At 53.1% G+C, this 16,197-nt stretch overlaps 1 protein-coding gene across 3 annotated transcripts in view; it reads left to right on the forward strand.

Annotated features, from left to right (window-relative positions):
* Window positions 1-10,759: 10,759 nt before the first annotated feature.
* LOC129017742 (GRB2-related adapter protein-like) overlaps window positions 10,760-16,197 on the forward strand; it is a 38,427-nt gene continuing 32,989 nt past the window's right edge. For 2 of the 3 annotated variants that reach the window (XM_054458440.2, XM_054458439.2), the window contains exons 1-2: window positions 10,760-11,045; window positions 15,977-16,074. In XM_054458440.2, coding sequence (XP_054314415.1) covers window positions 10,968-11,045; window positions 15,977-16,074 — 176 coding nt within the window. In that variant the 5' untranslated portion in view covers window positions 10,760-10,967. The remainder of the gene's footprint in view (window positions 11,046-15,976; window positions 16,075-16,197) is intronic. The other variant, XM_054458441.2, reaches the window with a different exon arrangement.

Genomic DNA, 16,197 nt, shown 5'->3' on the forward strand with positions numbered 1-16,197 from the left:
CCAAGTAGCTGGGACCACAGGTGCACGCCAACATGCCCGGCTAACTTTTTGTATTTTTAGTAGAGACGGGGTTTTACCATGTTAGCCAGGATAGTCTCGATCTCCTGACCTCGTGATCTGCCCGCCTTGGCCTCCCAAAGTGCTGGAATTACAGGCGTGAGCCACCATGCCCAGCCTATAGATAATTTAAAAAAACATTTTATTTGTCTCAGGTGCCGGGTGAGCGACCACGCCCGGCAATGATGAGTTTTATCTGGGCTGTTGTACATCTGAGAAACCTCCAGGGGATGGCGCCCAAGAGGCATTTGCAGCTCAGAGAAGAGGACAAAGGTGGACTTGGTGGGGTTGGGGAGGCTCTTGGGGCTGTGGGAGTGGTTCCTGAACTGTGCTCCCCACTGTCCCCCAACTTACATACCCAGAACAGCCAGGCTTGGGTAATAGTGGGATCTCTCACCCTCAAAGGGCCGAACTGGGCAGAACTCAGGGCTTCCTTTTTTTTTTTTTTGAGATGGAGTGTTGCTCTGTCTCCCAGGCTGGAGTGCAGTGGCACAATCTTGGCTCACCGCAACCTCTGCCTCCCGGGTTCAAGTGAGTCTCCTGCCTCAGCCTCCCAAGTAGCTGAGATTACAGGTTCGTGCCACCATGCCTGGCTCATTTTTTGTATTTTTTTTTAGTAGAAATGGGATTTCACCATGTTAGCCACGCTAGTGTCGAACTCCTGACCTCAGGTGATCCTCCTGCCTCGGCCTCCCAAAGTGCTGGGATTACAGGCGTGGGCCACCGCGCCCAGCCAGGGCTTCCTTTCTAGGATCCGAAGTTAGGGACAAGCTGGGGCCACCCTGGCTGGTCTCTTAGCCCTAGAAGGATCTGACTGACCATAATTAATGAGTCTTTTCACTCTAGCGACACCAAGATATTCCAGGTCCCAGCTTGGTAGTACCAGGAGCCAGCAATGAGTCCACTCAATGGATCTCAGGGACCAGCAACGACAGGGGGGCAGACAGGGGCAGGGGTCATCAAGACAGCAGGCATGGCTTAATAGCAATCCTAGGGATGTGAAGGGTGTGTCATTGTGGGTTCAACTTGCATTTCCCTAATGACAAATGAGGTTGAGCATCTTTCAGGAGCTGTGAGCCATTTGTATACCTTATTTGGGGAAAAGTCTTTTAGGATCCTTTGCCCATTTTTAAATTGGGTTGTTTGTGTTCAAGTATTGAATTCTATGAGTTCTTGTGTATTCTGGATATGAAACTTTCACCAGATTTATTATTTACAAATATTTTCTTCCATTCTGTAGGTTGTCTTTTCACTTCCTTGAAAGTGTCCTTTGATGAGCAAAAGTTTTAATTTTGATAAAATACAATTTATCATTTCATTGCTTGTATTTTGAGTATCATATCAAAGTTTCCATTGCCAAATACAAGGCATGAAAATGTAACCCTACGTTTTTTATTTTTATTTAATTATTGTTATTTGTTTGTTGGTTGTTTCTGGTTTTTATTCTTTGAGACAAGGTCTTGCTCTGTGGCCCAGCCTGGAGTGTAGTGATGCGATCTCTGCTCACTGCAGACTTGACTTCTTGGGCTCAAGTGATTCTCCTGCCTGGGCTTTCCAAAGTGCTGGAATTACAGGCGCGAGCTGCCACACTCAGCCGTTTTTTTTTCTTTATCAAGATTTTTTTGGCCATTCTAGATCATTTGCAATTCCATATGAATTTTGAAATCAGCTGGTGAATCCCTTTAATGAATGTTTTATTTCAGTTACTATACTTTTCTTTACTTTTTTTTTTTTTTTTTTTTTTTTTTTTTTGAGATGGAGTTTCACTCTTGTCGCCCAGGCTGGAGTGCAGTGGCGTGATCTTGGCTCACTGTAACCTCTGCCTCCCGGGTTCAAGCAATTCTCCTGCCTCAGCCTCCCGGGTAGCTGGGATTACAGGTGCCCGCCACCATGCCTGGCTAATTTTGTATTTTTAGTAGAGATGGGGTTTCACCATGTTAGTCAGACTGGTCTCGAACTCCTGACCTCAGGTGATCCACCTGCTTCGGCCTCCGAAAGTGCTGGGATTACAGGTGTGAGCCACTGCACCCGGCTATTTTAGTTACTATACTTTTCAACTTCATAATTTCCACTTGTTTTTTTTTTTTTATAATTTCGATTTTTTTTTTTTTTATTTGGAGTCTTGCCCTGTTGCCCAGGTTGGAGTGCAATGGTGCAATCTCAGCTCACCGCAACCTCTACCTCCCAGGTTCAAGGGATTCTCCTGTCTCAGCCTCCCGAGTAGCTGGGATTATAGGTATGCACCACCATACCCGGTTAATTTTTTTTTTTTTTAATCTTTAGTAGAGACAGGATTTCACCATGTTGGGCCAGGCTAGTCTCGATCTCCTGACCTCGTGATCCACCCGCCTCAGCCTCCCAAAGTGTTGAGATTACAGGCGTGAGCCACCGTGCCTGGCAATTTCTATCTTTTTATTGGTATTCTCTATTTGATGAAACACCATCATCATACATTCCTTTATTTATTTAGTCACGGTTTCCTTTGGTTTTATGAACATGTGTATAATGGCTACTTTAAAGTCTTTTTCTGATAAATCAACATGTGCCCTCTCACAGGCAGTTTCCTTTGCCTGCATTTCCCCCGATCTATGGGTCATGCTTTCCTGTTTTTTAAATTTTTTGCGTGCTTCGTATTTTTTTTTGTTGGAAACAGGACATTTAAATAATACATTGTAGCAATTCTGGGTATGAGTCTCCCCTGCCCTGGGCTTGTTATTATTTTCTTGTTTATTTGTTTAGTGACTGGCTGGATTATTTTAGTGAAGTCTATTTCTTCCCTATGACGTTCATCTTCTAAGGTCGTTCTCAGGGGGCCCAGCTTTGAGTATGCCTACAGTTACCCTGTGATGACAGTGGTTTTGGAAGGCTCTCTTCCTCTTTCCCTGACCATACCCAGCTGTTAAGCTATGCAAATTTTCTTTTCTTTTTTCTTTTTTTCTTTTTTTTTTGAGACGGAGTCTCGCTCTGTCGCCCAGGCTGGAGTGCAGTGGCACAATCTCGGCTCACTGCAACCTCCGCCTCCCGGGTTCAAGCAGTCCTCTGCCTCAGCCTCCCAAGTAGCTGGGATTACAGGCACCTGCCACCACGCCCGGCTAATTTTTGTATTTTTTGTTTTTTAGTAGAGACGGGGTTTGACCATCTTGGCCAGGCTGGTCTCGAACTCCTGACCTCGTGATCCACCCACCTCAGCCTCCCAAAGTGTTGCGATTACAGGCGTGAGCCACTGCACCCGGCCCAAAAGGTGCTTTTGAGAATGGTAGAGATTATGGTGAGAGATAATTGGGAGAAGATTCAAGACACAAGCTGAACTCTAGGCTGCTCGTTTACAGGAGAGAACAGGGAATAGCACCAGTAGAGGGAGCCCTCCTGAGGTCAGAACAAATAGCAGACATGGACCTCACACACTATTCCTTCCAAGAAGCCAAACTTGATAGGCATCAGTGTGCAGAGCGGGGCATTATAGGAAATTATAAAGCAATCCATTGGCAACTTGCAGAGCTTGTTTCAACCTCTGAAAAATAAATAAAATAAAAAATAAAATAAATTAAAAAATTTAAAAAAATTAGCTGGGTGTGGTGGTAGGCACCTGTAATCCCAGCTACTCGGGAGGCCGAGGCGGGAGAATCACTTGAAACCAGGAGGCGGAGGTTGCAGTGAGTGGAGATCGCATCACTGCACTCTCAAACAAACCTAACCAAAATCAAAACAAAAGCAACTTTTGCCTTGAATTCCTTCATTCTCTGTAGCAAATGAGGTCAGTTGCTTTGGGAAGAGATTAGGAAGTCTCCTTTTTATGGCCTGTTTCTTCATTAGGCAAAAATCTCTCTGAGCCAGGGCCCTGGAGCTGGGGGTGGAGACTTTGGAAAGCTTCTCTCTGAGTGACACCCTGCGCTAGGGGCTGAGGACTTGGTGGGAGTGGGGACAATGGCCGAGGTCCTCAAAGTTTGTCTCTCCTGTTGTCGGGCCACTTCCACATGAGCCAGGGCTGGAGTGATCAGGACCCTAGCACTTGCAGCACACTGCACCCAAGGCAGAGCCTCTGTTCCTTGAGGGGGGCTGGGTGCAAGAAGGGGGCCCCCAACTCTTGGCTACACTCACCCAGGACTTAGTCTCAGCAACAGGTGGCTGGGGTAGAATAGGAAATTGATGTCCTGTTCTTCCTGGGAGGAAAGCCCTCCTACTGGGAGCTGGGGACAGAGGGAGCCCTGTTTCCTTGGTCTGGAGGCAGCAGGAGACCCCATGTTCTTGGCTGCAGCTGTCCAGAGTGCAGTCTCAGCCTCACTGAGCTGAGAGGAAGGGCAAGAGGGGCCATGATCTCAATGCAAACACCATAGCCTCACCTTTTTAAACCAAATATTCATAGATGTTCATGAATCCATGTTTCTTCATTTCCGTTTTCTTTTTTTTTTTTTTCCAGACAAAATCTCGCTCTGTCCTCAGAGGCAGGAGTACAATGGTGTGATCATAGCTCACTATCACCTTGAAATCCAGGACTCAAACGATCCTCCCACCTCAGCCTCCTGAGAAGCTGGGATTACAGGCGTGAGCCACCGTGCCTGGCCTATTTTTGTTGTTGTTTATTTTTGTAGAGATGGGGTCTCACTATGTTGTCCAGGCTGGTCTTGAACTCCTGGGTTCAAGCATTCCTCCTGCTTCAGCTTCCCAAAGTGCTAGGATTACAGGTGTGAGCCACCATGCCTGGTCTGTTTCTTCATTTTCTTTTCTTTTCTTTTCTTTTTTTTTTTTTTTTCTGAGACAGAGTCTCCGTCTGTCACCCAGGCTGGAGTGCAGTGGCACGATCTCTGCTCACTGCAATCTCCACCTCCCAGGTTCAAGTGATTCTCCTCCCAAGTAGCTGGGACTACAGGCATGCGCCACCATGCCTGGCCAATTTTTGTATTTTTAGTAGACACCGGGAGGCGGAGGTTGCAGTGAGCTGAGATCATGCCACTGCCCTCTAGTGCAGGCAACAAAAGCAAAACTCTGTCTCAAAAAAAAATTTTTTTTCAGGGAGTTCTCTCAGGTGTTTCAGCCAATCTCTGATGATAAAAAGTTCCCCAGTCAGCCTCTTTGGAGTGTTCCAGGGTCTAGTAGTCTAGCCCAGTTTAATAATTACAGAACTCAAACTGCATTGAAATTGCAGTTTCCATCCCATCTCACGATCCTTAATATAATCACACCCGCAAAGTCCCTCTTGTCATATAAGGGAACATTCCAAGTTCTTGGGATCAGGACCTGGATGTCTTCGGGGCCGTCACTCAGCTGATCACAGGGGGTTAGGGTTTCAGCACTGAGAGAGTGATTGGGTCTGCCCTAGCCTGGTGTGGCCTGTGGCCAGTGATGAGTTTTCCTCCCGTGAGCAGCTTTTGAGGGACCTCCATCAATCAAAACCAAAATCCTAAGTCCCTTAACCATCCGAATGGACTCCTTCTCTCAGCAAGAGCATTCCAAAGTTAACCTGAAAATGAGTTCAGGATATGATGGGAAGGGGGAGCTGGACATGCCTGGTTATAACCTCCTCACTTTTGGAATTACTGATAGAACAGACTCTTTAAGTCTGATAAGAAACATTTACACTCTATTCTCTCTGAAGCTAGCTACCTGGAGGCTTCATCTGCATAATAAAACCTTGGTTTCCAAAACTCCTTTTTTTTTTTTTTTTTTTTTTGAGATGGGGTTTTGCTTTTGTTGCCCAGGCTGGAGTATAATGGGGTGATCTCAGCTCACTGCAACCTCCGCCTCCTGGGTTCAAGCAATTCTCCTGCCTCAACTTCACAAGTAGCTGGGATTACAGGCATGCGCCACCACTCCCGGCTAATTTTGTATATATATTTTTTGAGACGGAGTTTCACTCTTGTTGCCCAGGCTGGAGTGCAGTGGCATGATCTTGGCTCACTGCAACTTCCGTCTCCTGGGTTCAAGTGATTCTCCTGCCTCAGCTTCCCAAGTAGCTGGGATTATAGGCACTTGCCACCACGCCTAGCTAATTTTTTATTTTTGGTAGAGACGGGGTTGTACTATGTTGGCCAGGCTGGTGTCAAACTCCTAACCTCAGGTGATCCACCCGCCTTGGCCTCCCAAAGTGCTGGGATTACAGGTGTGAGCCACCATGCCCAGCCTAATTTTGTATTTTTGGTAGAGACAGGGTTTCAACATGTTGGTCAGGCTGGTCTCGAACTCCTGGCCTCAAGTGATCTGCCTGCCTTGACCTCCCAAAGTGCTGGGATTACAGGCGTGAGCCACCGGGCCTGGCCCAAGCCTCCAGCTTCTGATGGCCCCTCGTTCCAGGCCCCGGCGTCTGCCTCATTTGGGGTGCTGCATTCTTCAAGGGTCCTCTCAGTCAAGTCCCATTTGCGGGGTCCGCTCTGGTCTCCCGGAATCAGGGCAGATTTACCCTCCAACAAAGCTTTGCTGCTTACCTCACTGCACTCCTTGAGCTCACTGTACAGTAGGCAGCCCAGGCTCCCAGCTCTGGCCTGAGCCACCTGGGGCAGGAATCCTCTGGGTTGAGGCCATGCGGCGAAGGAGTTGTAGGCGTGGTTTGGCCCTCAGGCCTGCCTGAGTTTGAACCCCAGCCCTGCCACCTACCAACTATTGGTCACTTACCTCTTTGTAAAGGACTTGGCAGAGAATAAATACTTCTAAAACACATAAAAATAAACCAGGCATCTGTCCCACCGCCCCGGGGGACACACATTCAGCTTCATAAGGGGAAGTCTTCCTCCCCTCATATGGCTGGAAGCACCTCAAAACTGAGGCAGGGGCGGATCCCAACCCCTCCATTGCATCATTCTGAGGCTTTGAAACCTCAGCTGCAACAGAGCCGGAAAGAGGGGCTTTATAACATCCTGTCACCCTTGGGGTCGGGGGCAGCCAGAAGGCAGGGGTCTTTGAGTAGAGGGCAGCGTGGAGAAGCCCTGGAATGGAGCTAGGTGAGGCCAGGGCCAGCTCCATCCTGCCTGGTTGGCTCAGGGACTCCAGAGTGGGCGGCGGGCAGCTGTCATCTTCTCTTCTTTCCTCGCAACTATTTTTTCTTTTTTTTTTGAGATGGAGTCTTGATGTGTCACCCAGGCTAGAGTGCAATGGTGCGATCTCGGCTCACTGCAACTTCCATCTCCCAGGTTCAAGCGATTCTTCTGTTATTGGCCAGAAGGTCAGGGCGTGTTCACAGAATGACGGGTCCATGTCAAAAGGATAAGGAGACAGCTTGAAGGAGACCCCACTGGCCTAATCAGGGGCATTTTAAGCATCAAAATAAATGTGATAGTAATGGATTATAATCCACTGGCTAAAATATGAAACCATGAGTCCATATTAATATAAATGAAGGAAGAAAAACTTCTTTACAGAAAAAAAACAATATGACTTCACACTGATTCATCCAGTGTCCATGCAACACCACAGGGCTCTGCCTGGTTTTCCTTCCACGTCTGTGTCTCCCTTCTTTCCCAGGGAGAACCTTGGTTCCAAACAATATAGCTGTGCTTGTCCATTTGTGCTCTATCCTGAAACACTTGCAAAACAGTTTCAGAATTGCTACACTGATAACACTGCTCATAACAAACCCACTAAGAAAAGGTAGAGATTTATTTACAATTCTCTTTTTTTTTTTTTTTTTTCTGAGAAGGAGACTCGCTCTGTCACCCAGGCTGGAGTGCAATGGCACAGTCTCAGGCAGGAGGATCGCTTGAGTCCAGGAATTCAAGACCAGCCTTGGTAACATGGTGAAAACCCATCTCTACTAAAAATACAAATAATTAGCCAGACATGGTGGTGGGCACCTGTAGTCCGAGCTACTCTGGAGGCTGAGGTGGGAGGATTGCTTTGAGCCTGGATGGATCCTCGGCTCACTGCAACCTCTGCCTCCCGGGTTCAAGCGATTCTTGTGCCTCAGCCTTCCCAGTAGCTGGGATTACAGGCACATGCCACCACGCCAGGCTAATTTTTTGTATTTTTAGTAGAGATGAGGCTTCACCATCTTGGTCAGGCTGATCCCGAACTCCTGACCTCCAGTGATCCGCCCATCTCGGCCTCCCAAAGCTGGGATTATAGGCATGAGCCATCGCGTCCGGCCTACAAGTCTTATTGACCTTAGGATTTAAGTCCCACCTAAGGTGCCCAGGGTTTAAACCAGAAGAGGTACCTTCTGAGCTGGGCTTTGATGGGTGAATAAGAGTCTCCTGGGAGCAGAAAGAGGAGAACACCAGGCAGAGGAACCACAGGTGCAAAAGTCTGGGGTTGAAATGAGAGTTTGGTGTGGCCCCTTGCTGTGGCTGAAGCCCTAGCTTTGTTTAGAGTGAAGGGGATGACAAGGGATGAGAATGGGGGCTGCTTGTAGGGGCAGGTGGAGGTGGTGGATTGCAAGGGCCTTGAATGCCAGGTGAGGAGTTTGGGATTGAAGGAGCAGGAGGCAGGGCATCACAAGAGGCATCAGGGTTTAGGAAAAGACGGAGAGTCATTGGCAAATTGGTGAAGAGGGGCCAGCATCTGGTGCCATGAGACTCAGTGCCTGAGCCAGCAGGACGGCTTTGGCACTTCTCCTCCAGGCACCTCACTTTTACGGATGATGAAACATGGGCACCACTCTGGGAGGTGAGGAGCGCCTCTGCCTGGCCACTCCGTCTGGGAAGGGAGGAGCGCCTCTGCCCGGCCGCCCCGTCTGGGAGGTGAGGAGCACCTCTGCCCGGCCGCCACCCCGTCTGGGAGGAAGTGAGGAGCACCTCTGCCCGGCCGCCACCCCGTCTGGGAGGAAGTGAGGAGCGCCTCTGCCCGGCTGCCCCATCTGGGAAGTGAGGAGCGCCTCTGCCCGGCTGCCACCCCGTATGGGAAGCGAGGAGCGCCTCTGCCCGGCCGCCCCGTCTGGGAGGTGAGGAGTCCTCTGCCTGGCCACCCCGTCTGGGTAGTGAGGAGCGCCTCTGCCCGGCCACCCCGTCTGGGAAGTGAGGAGCGCCTCTGCCTGGCTGCCACCCCGTCTGGGAGGAAGTGAGGAGCGCCTCTGCCCGGCTGCCACCCCGTATAGGAAGTGAGGAGCGCCTCTGCCCGGCCGCCCCGTCTGGGAGGTGAGGAGTGCCTCTGTCCGGCTGCCACCCCGTCTGGGAGGAAGTGAGGAGCACCTCTGCCCGGCTGCCCCGTCTGGGAGATGAGGAGCACCTCTGCCCGGCCGCCCCGTCTGGGAGGTGAGGAGTGCCTCTGCCTGGCCGCCACCCCATCTGGGAGGAAGTGAGGAGCGCCTCTGCCCGGCTGCCCCATCTGGGAAGTGAGGAGCGCCTCTGCCCGGCCGCCACCCCATATGGGAAGTGAGGAGCGCCTCTGCCTGACCACTCCGTCTGGGAGGTGAGGAGCGCCTCTGCCCGGCCGCCCCGTCTGGGAGGTGAGGAGTGCCTCTGCCCGGCCGTCACCCCGTCTGGGAGGAAGTGTGGAGCACCTCTGCCCGGCTGCCCCGTCTGGGAGATGAGGAGCACCTCTGCCCGGCCGCCCCCTCTGGGAAGTGAGGAGCGCCTCTGCCTGGCCGCCACCCCGTCTGGGAGGAAGTGGGGAGCGCCTCTGCCTGGCTGCCCCATCTGGGAAGGGAGGAGCGCCTCTGCCCAGCCGCCACACCGTCTGGGAAGTGAGGAGCGCCTCTGCCCGGCCGCCCCCTCTGGGAGGTGAGGAGCGCCTCTGCCCAGCCGCCCCCTCTGGGAGGTGAGGAGCGCCTCTGCCCGGCCGCCCCGTCTGGGAGGTGAGGAGCACCTCTGCCCGGCTGCCACCCGGTCTGGGAGGAAGTGAGGAGCGCCTCTGCCCGGGCGGCCCTGTCTGGGAAGTGAGGAGCACCTCTGCCCGGGCAGCCCCGTCTGGGAAGCGAGGAGCGCCTCTGCCCGGGCGGCCCCTTCTGGGAAACGAGGAGCGCCTCTGCCCGGGCGGCCCCATCGGGGAAGTGAGGAGCGCCTCTGCCCGGCCGCCCCGTCTGGGAGGAGAGGAGCGCCTCTGCCCGGGCGGCCCCGTCTGGGAAGCGAGGAGCGCCTCTGCCCGGCCGCCCTGTCTGGGACGTGAGGAGCGCCTCTGCCCGGCTGCCCTGTCTGGGAGGTGTACCCAACAGCTCCAAAGAGACAGCGACCATCGGGAGCGGGCCATGAGGACGATGGCGGTTTTGTTGAAGAGAAGGGGAGGAAGTGTGGGGAAAGGAAGGAGAGATCAGATTGTTGCTGTGTCTGTGTAGAATGGGGTGGGCATAGGAGACTCCATTTTGTTCTGACTAGGAGAAATTCTTCTGCCTTGGGGTGCTGTTGATCTATGGCCTTTCCCCCAGCCCCATGCTCTCTGAAACATATGCTGTGTCAACTTAGGGTTAAATGGATTAAGGGCGGTGCAAGATGTGCTTTGTTAAACAGATGCTTGAAGGCAGCATGCCCTTTAAGAGTCATCACCACTCCCTAATCTGAAGTACCCAGGGGCACAAACACTGCAGAAGGCCGCAGGGACCTCTGCCTAGGAAAACCAGAGACCTTTGTTCATGTTTATCTCCTGACCTTCTCTCCACTATTATCCTATGACCCTCCCATATCCCCCTCTCCGAGAAACACCCAAGAACGATCAATAAATACTTCATAAATTTAAAAAAAAAAAAAAAAAAAAAAAAAAAAAAAAAAAGAAACATGGGCACAAGGGGGCCCCACTCCCAGAGCTTCAGGGAGACTCCCCAAGGGCCATTCCTGGCACCTGGGGTCTGAGGTAGGGACCGAGCTGGCTCACAAGCCCTCCCTGTTCTGTGACATGTCTGTTTCCTGTTTCTCCCCCATCAGGAGCAGTTTCAGTCTCAACTTCAAAAGAACAAACACGCACTCAAAACAAAGGAAGACGGTCCTCGACTGCAGAGGAAGCAGGAAGCTGTCGGCCCAGCTCTGAGCCCAGCTGCTGGAGCCCCGAGCAGCGGCATGGAGTCCGTGGCCCTGTATAGCTTTCAGGCTACAGAGAGCGACGAGCTGGCCTTCAACAAGGGAGACACACTCAAGGTAGGGGGACTGGAGCCTGCTGAGTTGGCCCCACACGGGGTGGGGGTGGATTTAGGCACCGGGGGCCTGGGACTGTCCCAAGCAGACTGTGGCCCCTGGAAGACAGGCCCAGCCTCTCCAGTTATTGGCTGTGTGACTCTGGACAAGCCACCTTTTCCCTCGGAGCCTCAGATTCTCCATCTAGGAAATGGGGAGATAACTAATGACCCTCCTTTGGGGCTGTTGTGAGGATTCGATGAGATATTACCACAGTGTCTGGCAGGAGTTAGTTCAACCCCCAGTTTTCCAGGAAAATGTTTGAAGAGAAAATTGTTGAGAGAGGGAGAGAATGAGAGCTAGAGAGAGAGACAGAGTATGGGAATGGAGAACAGAGCGAGAAAGAGGGAGAGAGAGAAGGTCTTAGGAAAGAAATAAGTACACATGCTAACCTAGTAGGGCTAAAATAGCTATGATGAAAGTGTCAAGGATGAGCTTCCCAGTAGTGTGGAGAAAAGGGAAAATAGAGTCATACCACAGTTCATTTCTCCTTGTCTGGGCCGCTTTTGACAAATGTTGCAGCCTTCCAAGACAGTCTAGACAGATGGGCCTGTGGAATGTGTCTCTGGAAATGTCCTTGCTTAAAAGTTTGCATATGAAAGCCATGCCCAGGATTCTGGGAGTGGCCATGCCAAGATGTGTGCACTGGAACTGCCAGTAAACCACACTAGGGAAGTAACTGCCCTTCCCTGGGCCTCAGTTTCCCCACTGGAGCAATGGGCGTTAGACTGGATGCTCCTCTGCGCTGAGCCCTGGGCGCTGCTCTTGGCCACAAGCTTCAAGCACAAGACGGGAGAGCTCCCTGTGCCATCACCCTGCTATAGCCAGGCCCCAAACTCAGCAGCACACCTCATGTACCATTTAAGCAATGGGGACTGGCACCCCCATTTCACAGGTGACTAAACTGAGGCACAGGGAGGCAACATGACCTGCTCGGTATGGAGTCAGTTTTGAACCTGTGTCCCTTTGGCTGTGGAACCTGCACTTGGTCTGAACAGGCTGGGCTGGGGGTTGGGGTCCAGAGGAGGAGGATCAATTCCTCCTTCTCTATGCTGGGGTGCTGGCACCTGGGGTCACTGCAGTGCTGGCTGTTGGCCTCGTGGCCAGATGGAGACAGGGCCAGGCTGAGCACTGGGGCTGTGAGCCCAAGGCATGACCCTCTGCGGGGATCCAAGTCTTGGTTTCTCATCTGAGAGCACTTCGAGGTCTCTAGACCCAAGTGTGGTGTTGGGAGGGAGTGGGGCAGTGATGAAACAGGAATGGGGTGCGCGGGAGGCGTTGAGCCAGGCTTGGAGGGATCAAGTGGCTGCGGTGGAAGCTGAGCTCCGCGACCATCCTGTCCTCTTGTCTAGCAAGTGTTTTCCAGCACTCCCTGTGGGCCAGCCCCTGCCACAGCACTGCCTGCCTACAGATTGAGTCCAGCCTGGGAGAGTGGGCAATGAAGCCCGTTATTCAAATCTGAACTTTGGTCTTGGATGAAAACTCTGGCTCATGGACTCACTCTGGACAAATGGCCCCAAACATCACCTCCCTGGGACAAAGCCTCCCTCCCTGATGGGCCAGGCATTTCTGGGTGCACGCACCCCCCTGCTGTTGCCAGCTGGAGGGGCATGTGGTTAGTGGCTTCACTCCCATCTCTGCATGAGCAGCCTGGATGATGAGACCCAGACTCAGGAAGCCCATGTCACCTTGACATCTCCATGGGAAAGGGCGACGGTCCAGACCCAACACAGCCAGCCCTGGGCTCCCCGAACCTACTTTCTGCAGCCTGTCATTGTCTTGTCGGCAACTCTGGCAAAACCTACCTGAAGCCCCTCCTCCAGCCCAGGCCTCCATTGTCACTTACCTGGGCTTGCGTGGTGGCTCCCAAGGTCTCCCCGCGACACCCTCTGCTCCCCAGCCCAATCTCCACGCAGTGGCCGTGACTCAGAGCCTGGTCCTCCCCCGCACATCTTGTGACATCTGCTCCTCCCTCCCTCAGCTCCAGACACCCTGGCCTCCTTTCTGTTTCAAGGACAGAGCTTGGCCCCACCTCAGAGCCTTGGCACTGGCTGTTCCGTCCGCCTTGGACACTGTTCCCCACATTTTCTTACCGCTGGTTCCTTCTTGTAATTCGGGTCTCAGCTTCCATGTCACTTCTTCAGAGAGGCCTTTCTGGACCACCCCACCTGTCCCGTGTTGACAATCTCCCTGTCCCCACCCAACCAGACATTCTCCATCTGTCACCTGATGTCCATTTTTCGCAGCGCTTACTGCTCCATTAAACTACCTTGCTTATTTGTTTCTTCCCTTGTTTATGGTCTGTCTCTGCCTACTAGAATGTGAGCTTCTTGTTCCCTGCTCCGTTGTGGGGTGCCTGTCACACAGTAGGTGCTCAGTAAACAACTGTCAAGCAGCATCTGCATCGGGCTGGGATGGTAAAGTGGGGTGGCAGCCTGGGTCGAGGGCACCATGGGGGCAAAGGCTCAGGGGCAGGCCGAGTTCTGCCTTTCACCTTGAGCAGTGATACTCCTCCAGGGAGGAGTTGGCCTCTCTCCCTTGTGAGAATTCCCGGGTCTCAGAGGGTCTGGGGCTTTCAAACAATGTTCACAGTAAGAAATCAGTGAACGTGAGGTCAAGAGATCGAGACCAGCCTGGCCAACATGGTGAAACCCCATCTCTACTAAAAATACAAAAATTAGCTGGGCGTGGTGGCACACACCTGTAGTCCCAGCTACTTGGGAGGCTGAGGCAGGAGAATCGCTTGAACCCAGGAGGCAGAGGTTGCAGTGAGCTGAGATTGCGCCACTGCACTCCAGCCTGGTGACAGAGTAAGACTCCATCTCAAAAAGAAAAAAAAAAAGAAAAAAGAGAAAGAAATCCGCTAATGTAACCAATGGGACATCCCTGAGTCCTCTGAGTGCAGACGACAAGGAGACAAAACGAAGCAGGGACTGCATGAGATATATTCCACCCAATGTCCGCACTGCTGCATGCAGGGCAGGCCATAAATGCACCCATTGGACAGACGAGGGAGGACACTGAGGCCAAGACCACAGAGAGAGTCAGAAGCAGACAGAATGTTCTGGAGCCCCAGGCTTCAGGGCATCCTCCTGGAATCCATGGCTGTGGTATGTGGCCTACAGGCCCTCATTTTCTCCTTAGGTTGGGGGAGATGTTTTGTTTTTTTAAGACGGAGTCTCACTCTGTTGCCCAGGCTGGAGTGCAATGGCGCGATCTTGGCTCACTGCAGCCTCTAGCTCCCGGGTTCAAGTGATTCTCCTGCCTCAGCCTCCTGAGAAAGTTGGGATTATGGGAGTGTGCCACCATACTTGGCTTTTTTTTTTTTTTTTGTATTTTTAGTAGAGACGGGGTTTCACCATGTTGGCCAGGCTAGTCTTGAACTCCTGACCTCAGGCGGTCCACCCTCTTCAGCCTCCCAAAGTGCTGGGATTACAGGCGTGAAACACCGCGCCCGGCCTGTTTTGTTTTGTGTTGAGCGAAAGTTTTCCTGAGTCAGCCACCTGCTTCCGTTCGCCCCTGGGTGTGCTGACCTGGCCCAGGCTGCAGGGGCAGGAAGGAAGGGGCTCAGCCAGCCTGGCCTGGTGGACAAAGCAGGGGTGGAGATGGGGGTGCAGAGGCCACCTGTGAGGGTGGGGCCTCAGGCCTGGGCCCTAGGAGGCCAATCCCAGCTACTCTTGGCAAAATGTCACTGCTGGAGTTGGTGCCCCTGTATTGGCCTGCCCTGGGCCTTTGGTACCCCATGCCCAATTTTTTCTCTCAAGTACCCCTGAAGGATTGAGCTGACATTGGAACCTGCTCCAGGACTGACAGGAGAGATGTCCCCTCACAGGAGAGATGTCCCCTCAACATGGGGTCCAGTGACAAAGAGGACTGGAGGCAAAAATTGGTGGGCCAGGACCCCCTTGACCAGCGAGCCAAAAACCCCAGGCCTCAGAGTCCTGGCTGACCAAACAGACTCTACCTCTCCCCTGCTGTGTGGCCTTGGCCAAGTCACTTCCCCTCTGGGCCTCAGTTTTGTTATCTGTAAAATAGCATTTGGTGATGTTGACCTTGGGGGCTATATGAGAATCAGGGGGACACACGGAAGGTGTGCCCAGGGAATGGAGGCAGGACCCCCGGCCTCATGCTGTGCCCCTCCCAGGCCCGGCCCCGCCCCACCTTGATCGCTTGGTTGCTCCCCCTCAGGGACTCCCACCCCCGCTCCGGCTATTTCAGTTCCTCCGGGCCCACCTGTGGGGTGATGGGGGCCTCACGGGCTCGGAAGAGGAGCCCGTGTGACCGAGCAGGCCATGCCAGGGCTGAGAACCAGTCTGTCTCAGACCAAAGGCCCCCTTATCTGCTCCCCAGAGCCTGACGTCCCCCCACTGAATTGTCACCCCTGAGCTGTTTAAATGAGAGGGACCCTAGGTGACCACTGGCGGCTGTGCTCACGCTGGGCCCCCCGACCTTCACCCCAAGGCTCAGTGCATGGCATGTAGGTGCTGTGGGCCCCCCAAACTCGGGGGCACAACCCAGGAAGGAACTCAGGTCCCCCGTTCTGCTCCTGCAAACCCCATGGTCCGCAGGGCTCCTGGTGTCGGAGCCTGAGAATCCAGCTCCAGCCACCCCAAGCCTCCTACGAGTCCCCGACTGTGCCTCCCTTGGAGTCTGTGAATCACCTGAGGATGGGCTGTCCTGGGGCCAGGGGATGGGCAGCACTGAAGAACGAAGGGTTCTAATTCAGCCCTTGTGACCGTGGGCAAGTCCGTCCCAGGCCCCCAGCCCTTCTCTGTGAGTAGGCACAGAAGCTGGTGCAGGCGAAGCCCACCTGGGGCCTGGCATGCAGTGGGGCCTCCGGGGGTAACAGTTGTTCCTTCTCGGTGACTGAGTGGCTTTGTGTCTCCTGCCCACAGATCCTGAACATGGAGGATGACCAGAACTGGTACAAGGCCGAGCTCCGGGGTGTCGAGGGGTTTATTCCCAAGAACTACATCCGCGTCAAGCCCCATCCGTGAGTGGACACCCCCCATCCCGTCCCCGTGGCTCTGTCTCTCCTGGCCCTGGGACCCCCTCACTCCTGGGCCTCTGTCCCTCCGTCTGGGGCCCCCAGGCTCCACAGAGGCCACCAGCCTGT

Source organism: Pongo pygmaeus, chromosome 19 (assembly GCF_028885625.2).
Source record: "Pongo pygmaeus isolate AG05252 chromosome 19, NHGRI_mPonPyg2-v2.0_pri, whole genome shotgun sequence".
In the NCBI taxonomy this organism is placed as follows: Eukaryota; Metazoa; Chordata; class Mammalia; order Primates; family Hominidae; genus Pongo; species Pongo pygmaeus.